Here is an 8,919-nt window from a genome sequence, read left to right on the forward strand (position 1 = left end):
TCTCCATATCTCCGTGAGTTTCCTCCAGGTGCTCCAGTTTCCTCCCACAATTCAAAGATGTGCAGGTTAGGTGAATTGGCCATGCTAAATTGCCCATAGTGTTCAGGAATGTGTAGATTTGGTGCATTAGTTATGGGAAATGTAGAGTAATAGGGTAGGGGAATGGGTCTGGATGGGATACTTTTCGGAGGGTCGGTGTGGACTTGTTGGGTTGAAGGACGTATTTCCATACTGAAGGATTCCATGATTTCTATGATTTCACAAAGTCCCATTCATCCATCATCCCTGTGCTCACTGGCTTATAACTAAGCAGTACTCAGAATTTAAACTTTCATCCTTGTTTTCAAATTTGGTGTTGGGATTATCCATCTTCATCCTTTTGTACCTTGTGCAGCCCTTCAGCACACTGGTGATCCTCAAATTCTTCAGTGTAATGATTTTAATCGCTCCAACATTGGAAGCCTTGCCTTCAGCTGCCAAGGACCTAAGCTGTGAAAGTCACTGTCTGAAGGTCCTGAGCAAAACCTTACATCATGGAATCCCAACAGTGCAGATAGAGACCATTTAGCCCATCATGTCTGAACCAACTCTCTGTACTGGGACCCGCCCAGAAGTGCACCTCACCCTCCCAACCACCACCAGAGTAAGATGTTGCCCATTAAGGCAGAGATGGGGAGTAATTTCTCATTTCAAAAGATAGTCAGTGCAGGTATTCCCCGCTATCTGAAAGTAGAGCATTCCAGTGAAACATTTTGTAAGCTGAAACGGTATAAAGTGAAGAAGCATTAATTTATATGGGAAAAATTTTCTCTTTTTTTTGTAAAAGCGAAAATCCTCTTTGGATTTCTTTTGGTTAGCTAAAGCAGGTACTATTGTAGGTCTTTCATAAAAACAAAGTTCAGGAAAGCAAACTTTTGAAAAACAAGGGATACCTGTATGAGATTTTATTTTACCCCAGAGCGCCATCAATGCTAAGTTTATGTAAGGCTGAGATAGACAGGCTCATTATTAATCAGTCAGGGAATCAAGGGTTATGGGGATAAGGCAGGAAAGTGGAGTTGAGGATTATCAGATCATTGAATGGCTGAGTAGATGGCTTGAATGGCCTACCTGTGCTCTTATGTCTTACTAAAAGACGTAAGTGAACTAGACTTGAATAAATCTAGTCACCATCACTTTCAATTCCAGATTTATTAATTGAATTCCGTTTCCACTAACTGCAATAGTGGGATTTGGACCAGCATTCCCTGAGCATGAGCCTGGGTCTCTGGATACTTAGTCCAGTGACATTATCACTATGCTGCCAATCTGCCCGCTTAGATATTTTTAAATCAACTGGATCAGAGATGTTATTACACACCTCTGAAGCAGGTAGGACTTGAGCCTGACTGGAACAGAGTTAGAAATGCTACCACGCCATTACAAAAGACTTTGTTTGCTTAAACTCTGAGCTCTTAAGGATGGATTGTGGCAATGCAAAGCAGCTGCTGATTGGTGGATTGTTGCTGAAATCCCCTGCTTCCTGAACAATAGCCTTACAGATAAACCTTTGCATCTACCTCTGTTTATGCAGTGTTTTGATCTGATGACAGCACTGCATTTGTTCAGTGAAACTGGATACTATGTAAAAATTTATTCCCAAATATTTACCTGGCCCATTTTATGTAACATATGTTGAGTGTTTAAAAGAAAACTGTTCTCAAAATCTGTTGGAAGGAAACCTGAAATTTAAACCAGGCTGATGAGCTAAGTAGTTAATAATTACAAACTTGAATTAACAAGGCAATGATGTGGGTCTTGAAACAAAAAGCCCCTGATTTGTTAAAGGTAGCATGAGAACATCTTTTTAATTAGTTGTGATGGAACTGGAGGCATTTATTGATCATGCCTTGTTGCCTTGAGAAGATGGTGGTGAACTGGCTGTACTTACAGCACATGGACTTTAATAAGGCAAAGTGCTGTTAGGGAGCTTGTTCCATGATGTTGACCTGGTGATGAGAAACAAACAGATGTACACGCAAGTCAAGATTATGTGCAACTTGGAGGGAAACTTGACCTGTGGTGGTTCTCCAACATTTCTGTCTCAAGACAGAGAGGTGCTAAAATGATTTTGATTAATTGCAACAGGCCACTGCCAGTAAGTGTACTTGAGCTCAACAGCAGTAAAGACAGCTACACAAACTGCGTTGTCTCGGATAATAACGAACTTTCTCCTGACTTCAGCCATCCAGATAAGTGGGGGAATGCATTATCACATACCTCAGTTTGGACCCGCTAGACGATATGAGAGGTTCAGAGGGATCAGAGAGTGTGTTCCATTCATTCATCCTGTCTGCTGTTCTTTGAGCCAAAGTGTTGACTGAGCTGGTCCAGTCAAACAACTGGAGTGTGATAATCCTCAATATATTCCTCACTGCTCATATTTGCGATGGTGTGAGACTGCAGTGCAATTTGACAAATAAGAAGTGTTGGTTCCTGGGGACTTGTCTTACAGAAGGCATTCACTGCCTCCAACGTTTTGGTGTGCCGGCTCAACATATCAAAAAGCAGAAATACCACCAATTAGCCTTCTGATGTGATTCAAATGGTTGTAGCACCAGCTGGCAATCTGTCAAGAAGTATGAGTAAGCTTTGAATTAACACAGAACATTAATTTAACTCGAGCCACTTGCAACGAGGTTCTGTCCAAATTGGACAATAATCAGAGAAAATGCTTTTGATGACAAACTACACTCAAGAATTGTGTATGGTGCAATGGTTTGGGGTCATTGTAATTGAAGTGCAGATCACCCACATCTGTTTGAATCAGACTGACGGGCTGGACGGTCCACTGCCGTTTCTGGAGCTTTGCATTTGCAGTGATCATTAGGTGTACTTGATAGCCTTTCCATTTTTTGTCCAACTGTTTCCAGTGGGTGATGTTGACTAACTTTTTGCTCTTTCCGTTTCATGCTTGCTTTGAAGTGATGAAGGCCTTGATAGGTAAATGCACTTCAGAGTATAGTTCAAAACTAAACGTGAGTTGATGTAAAGCCTTGATCTAGATAGAGGGAGATTTGGACACTTGCTGCCTATGTGCTCTGCTTATCCATAGATGAAAAGAACCTTCAAATGTGCAGCTGTCTCTCCATCTCTCTGTCTGTCTGTCTGTCTGTCTCTCTCTCTCTCCATCCATCCCTCTCCCCCCACTAGCCCTGACTTTACACCTAACCCTAATTCTCAACCATTCCAGTGTTCCCTCACTGGAATAAAATATCTCTGTACCTGCATATGTGTGTGTGTTAACCTTTCAGTAAATAATGTGAAGGGTGTTCAGCATTGTTCAGTCCCCACTGAGAGCAAGTCCTGAGGTCTGGCTGGGCTATGGTTCCTTCTCTTTCATCACACCACATGTCCCAAGTTCATATGAAATTGACCTGGAACCTCAATTCATAATTTGATTCAAGTAGCAGTTAAATCTCAGTGGTTAGCACTGCTGCCTCACAACGCTAGAGACCCGGGTTCGATTCCAGTCTTGAGCAACTGTCTGTGTGGAGTTTTCACATTCTCCCTGTGTCTGCGTGGGCTTCCTCCTGATGCTCTGGTCTCCTCCCACAGCCCAAACATATTCAGTCGAACATGCTAAATTGTCCTATAGTTTTCAAGGATATACAGTCTAGGTGGATTAGTCAAGAGAAATGCGTGGATGGGGGAGTGCCCTTCATAGGGCCAGTGCAAATTCTAAGGGCCAAATGGCCCCTCTCTGCACTGTTGGGATTCTATGACCATCCTAATCCTTGTCCCTTGCGAAGGAATCATTTGCGAGATATAACTTTGATGTCATGTTGATCTTGTCTGGTTTGCAATGTTAATTCCATCCTGAGTAACCACAAACTTTCCGTTTTTTCCCTCCCTCAAGATTTTGACAGAAGACGATTTGAAGTGCCAGCTGAGGAGCTCTCTGCATGTTTTCAGCGCCATTAGTGGGACGGCCAGTGGTCCTTCTGCCTTCCCCATGTCACTTTGACAGATCACACTGTAGGGGGAGGATGGGGGAGGGTGTGGGGAGGTTCATTGGTTCTCAGGAAGGTCACTTTAACTGTGCAGAATGAAGGGGGATGCTATTACCTCTGGCTGACTGATATCGTAAAGCAGGAGAACAGGTCACACTGAGTGAAATGGCTGATTCCAGTGATTGCTCAACCCTCTTCCAGGGTGAGCTCAACCTCTCTTAAACATCTGAAGAAGCATGTTCACCTGGCCTTAGTTTACTTTGGCAGTACAGCTCCTGCAATCCAATCAGTATTATTATGATCAATGTGGTGCCTGCCTAGGACATTTGATGCTCAAAATCCTAAATTTGGTAAACATTAGAGCGATTTGAAAAGCCAAGTCTTGTGTTCACAAACATAATGTTAAAACTGTGCTTTCACATTGCAAATTCTTCACCACCTGTACAGTATGTGTATGTGTAAAATAGGAACATTTCCTCATGGCTCTGTGCATTGTCATCTCAAAGTGCTGTAAATTTAAATTGTAACTACACGTAGTGTTCTACTGTGACTGCTTGTGTACAAAAGAAATCCTTAAATATATTGGAGCTTTTTTTTATTTCACATGGAATTTTCTTCCTTCATGGTATGGGTAGTGGGAGGGATGGACACTTGTGTTACAAATGAAAATGCAGACCACTAACTCAGAGTTTCAGTCACAGGTTTCCTTGATGTTGAGTATTGACTGTGCTGCTTCATGGGCCTTCGCTGATGTCAGTGATGTTAGAGAACTTGCCTAAAGTTCTTATCTTCCTGATACAGCTTATCCAATTCACAAAGCAGCATTCTCTAGGCCAGTCTCCCTTCACCTCACTCAAAGCTGAGGAGAAATGTTGAAGTCAATGTGTGATGTTACTCTTCAAGCTACAGAAGAGGTGGTTACAACTGTCAAGGCCACATCTTCCCCGTGTATAAAACAACTCGCCACATCCTTGATTCCTAGGAAATACCTACAGTACTCGCCTTTCTTTTCGAGTGATTAAGTAAGGGAAGCTCTGAACTTACGTGCCGCTGGTTTTTCAGACTAGGGGACTTTTCTTAAAATAGGCAAAAGTGAGGACTGCAGATGCTGGAAATCAGAGTCTAGATTAGAGTAGTGCTGGAAAAGCACAGCAGTTCAGGCAGCATCCGAGGAGCAGGAAAATCAACGTTTCGGGCAAAAGCCTTTCAAAGGGAATGCTTTATATTGGAATGTGAGGAATAAGAGTATGGCTAGGGTAGGAATAGGGCCAGTCAAAGACAGAAGTGGGAAGTTGAAGGTGGACCCTGTGGAGATCCAAGGGAGGCTAAACGATCATTTCTCATCAGTGATTCCTGATGAAGGGCTTTTGCCCAAAACTTCGATTTTCCTGCTCCTCGGATGCTGCCTGACCTGGTATTAAGTACAGTAGACATTCCCCTGTGGTTGTGCCCCAGTGAAACCATTGGGGAAATTGTTGAACCATAACACAATGCAGCACCTGTGCAAACTGCAGATAGAAATGGGAGACATGGATTGAGCAGGGCGAGGAATGGATGTTGCAGATTCCAGGGTATAGATTTTTCATTAAGAACAGGCAGGCAGAAAAAGAGGGGAGGTGTGGCCTTGTTAGTCAAGGATAGTATAACGGTGGCTGAAAGAACTTTTGACAAGGACTCTTCTACTGAGGTAGTATGGGCTGAGGTTAGAAACAGGAGAGGAGAGGTCACACTGCTTGGAGTTTTTTATAGGCCTCTGCAGAGTTCCAGGGATGTGGCGGAGAGGATTGGCAAAATTATTCTGGGCAGGAGTGAGAGGAACAGGGTGGTCATTATGGGGGACTTTAACTTCCCCGACATTGACTGGAAATGCTATAACTCTAGTGGGTGGATCAGTTTTTGTCCAATGTTTACAGGAAGGTTTCCCGACACAGTATGTCAAAGGGCCGACAAGAAGGGAGGCCACACTAGATCTGGTGCTTGGTAATGAACCAGGCCAGGTGTTTGATTTAGTTGTAGGTGAGCACTTTGGAGAGAGTGACCATAATTCAGTTACATTTAGTTTAGCGATGGAAAGGGATAGGTACATGCCACAGGTCAAGGGTTACCGATGGGGCAAGGGCAATTATAATGCGATTAGGCAAGAATTAGGATGCAAAGAATTGGGTAGCAAAATGTGGGGGATGCAGACAATGGAAATGTGGAGCTGGTTTAAGGAACAGATATTGCGTGTCCTTGATAGGTATGTCCCTGTCAGGCAGGGGGGAAGTGATAAGGTAAGGGAACCATGGTTTACTACAGAAATTGCATCTCTTGTTAAGCAGAAGAAGGAGGCTTATGTGTTGATAAGGCAAGGTAGTACAGATGAGGCGATGGAGACTTACAGCTGGAAGGATTTAAAGAGAGTGTTAAGAAGAGCAAAGAAAGGACACAAGCAGTCTTTAGCATATTCCTGATGAAGGGCTTTTGCCCGAAACGTCGATTTCGCTGCTCGTTGGATGCTGCCTGAACTGCTGTGCTCTTCCAGCACCACTAATCAAGTATTTGATTTCCAGCATCTGCAGTTATTGTTTTTACCCAGAATAAAGGAGAACCTAAATCTTTCTATAGGTATATGAGGAATAAGAGTATGAGTAGGGTAGGAATAGGGCCAGTCAAAAACAGAAGTGGGAAGTTGAAGGTGGACCCTATGAAGATCGGAGAGATGCTAAATGAACATTTCTCATCGGTTTTCACTCAGGAAAAGGAGAATATTGTAGAGGAGAAGAATGAGGTATGAGATATTAGACTAGAAAGGATCGAGGTTAGTTATGAAGGTGTTATCAATTCTAGAAGGAGTTAAAGTAGACAAGTCCCCTGGGCCGGATGGGATTTATCCAAGGATTCTATGGGAAGCTAGGGAGGAGATAGCAGAGCCTTTGGCTTTGATATTTGAGTCATCATTATCTGCAGGTTTAGTGCCAGAGGACTGGAGGATTGCAAATGTTGTGCCCTTGTTCAAGAAGGGCAGTGGAGATGACCCAGGTAATTATAGACCAGTGAGCCTTCCTTCTGTTGTAGGAAAGGTTTTGGAAAGGATTATAAGAGATGAGATTTATAATCATCTAGCAAGCAACAATTTGATTGGCGATAGTCAACATGGTTTCATCAAGGGCAGGTCGTGTCTCACAAACCTCATTGAGTTTTTTGAGAAGGTGACCAAGCACGTGGATGAAAGTAGGGCAGTTGATATGGTATACATGGACTTCAGTAAAGCCTTTGATAAGGTTCCACATGGTAGGCTGTTGGAGAAAATGCAGAGGCATGGGATTGAGGGTAATTTAGCAGTTTGGATTAGAAACTGGCTTTCTGAAAGAAAGCAGCGAGTGGAGGTTGATGGAAAATATTCAGCCTAGGACCTCTCTGCAGTTGTGCTCAAGGCTTCTGGCCTCTAGTTCTTACCGTAGCGAAATCCTCGCCCATTACCTCCATGTGCCCACTCCAGCCCCCTGCTGAGCTAGTCCATTATTGAGTCTTGGAGCTCAGCCCAGCCATCGGGGTGAGGTCATCAGTGAACTGTACAAGACAGAAACCGATGGACAGACATTTATTTCTTATTGTGAATGCTCAGCTGAGATTTAAGACTCAACCATGGATTGGCTTAGGAAAGATCTGTATTCGCAAGTGGAATTGAAGTGTTGGTTTTGAATGATTAACCTCATGACTGAAGGTAGATTTTCAGATCAACTGTCAAAACCTGTATTTTACATCTTGATGTGGAAGACTGTATTTCTTTCATTGTTGTAATTTATTGCCCAGTGAGAATGGTAGACTCTACTCTTCCAAAAGATTCGATTTAGATTTATTGTCATGTGTACTCAAATAGGGGAGTGGAGTGAAAAGTGTATAATGTCACCAGACATCTTAAGGTGTGAAGTAGTAAAAAAAACAAAGTTTAAAAAGTTAAGCATTACAGACCTTCATCAAATAAGTAAACAAATAAAGTAGTAAGATAGCATTTAGCATTAAAGACCTTCTTAGTATAAACTAGAAAAATAAAAGAATTAGGTTAAAAGTTCAACAGTCTTTCAGTCCTCTGCTTTGCTCACTGTCTGGGAGACCTCAGCTGCCAGTTCCTGACACAGCCACTGTGACCAGGGGACCCCTCTCACAGACGATATAGGCAGAGCTGGTCACATGGACTGATCCTTATAGTGTTTAATCCGGCAGTGGCTGCTCAAGATCCTTTTCTCACAGGACCCCAGTTAACAGCTGTCATCTTCAACAGGACTTGGTCAACGGCATGGCGCAGGAGCAAGATGTTAAAGAGTAAATTAAACTCTGGAGCATATGGTACCACGACAAAAGAGGACAGACAATTCACCTTCTGAAGCCTCTTCCACCATTCAATACGATCATGGCTGAACTGACCCTGATTCCAGTTTCAAATATTTGCTTCCTACCTCTGAATATTCTCACTCAAAATAAAATCCGTCAATCTCCGTCTTAAAAGTTTCTGTGATTGTCCTTCTACATTTCTGCTATACATTAAGGGAAACAGTATATCCTAATTTCAACACAACATCAAACTATTGGTGGATGCTGGAAATACTCAGCTGTGTTCAACAGTTGAGAGACAGAGAAAGGGAATCTTTCATTGTGATATTGAACTTCCTGATTTCAAAGCTGAATGACATTTCGCTGATGGGATGAAGGGTTGACTAAAGGTGTAGATCCAGCAGTCCTCATCAAGCCTGAGGATAGCCCGGTCAAGGCTGTGAAAAAGGATGGTTGGTCTAAGCGTGTGGGTCAACTTTTGGGGAGGTAGAAAAGTGATCCAGGTCTGAGGGTGTGAGTCATGTGACATGGAAGCAGACCCTTCAGTCCAACTCGTCCATGTGAACCAAGTTTCCCAAACTAAACAAGTCCTACACGCTGGCATTTGGCTCAT

At 43.0% G+C, this 8,919-nt stretch overlaps 1 protein-coding gene across 2 annotated transcripts in view; it reads left to right on the forward strand.

The window, feature by feature from the left end:
* LOC140495758 (dedicator of cytokinesis protein 11-like) overlaps positions 1-4,595 on the forward strand; it is a 286,052-nt gene extending 281,457 nt beyond the window's left edge. Inside the window, exons 53-54 of one of the 2 annotated variants that reach the window (XM_072594834.1) lie at positions 2,965-2,982; positions 3,899-4,595. In XM_072594834.1, coding sequence (XP_072450935.1) covers positions 2,965-2,967 — 3 coding nt within the window. In that variant the 3' untranslated portion in view covers positions 2,968-2,982; positions 3,899-4,595. The remainder of the gene's footprint in view (positions 1-2,964; positions 2,983-3,898) is intronic. The other variant, XM_072594833.1, reaches the window with a different exon arrangement.
* Positions 4,596-8,919: the final 4,324 nt, after the last annotated feature.

Source organism: Chiloscyllium punctatum, chromosome 25, assembly GCF_047496795.1.
Source record: "Chiloscyllium punctatum isolate Juve2018m chromosome 25, sChiPun1.3, whole genome shotgun sequence".
NCBI classification, from domain to species: Eukaryota; Metazoa; Chordata; class Chondrichthyes; order Orectolobiformes; family Hemiscylliidae; genus Chiloscyllium; species Chiloscyllium punctatum.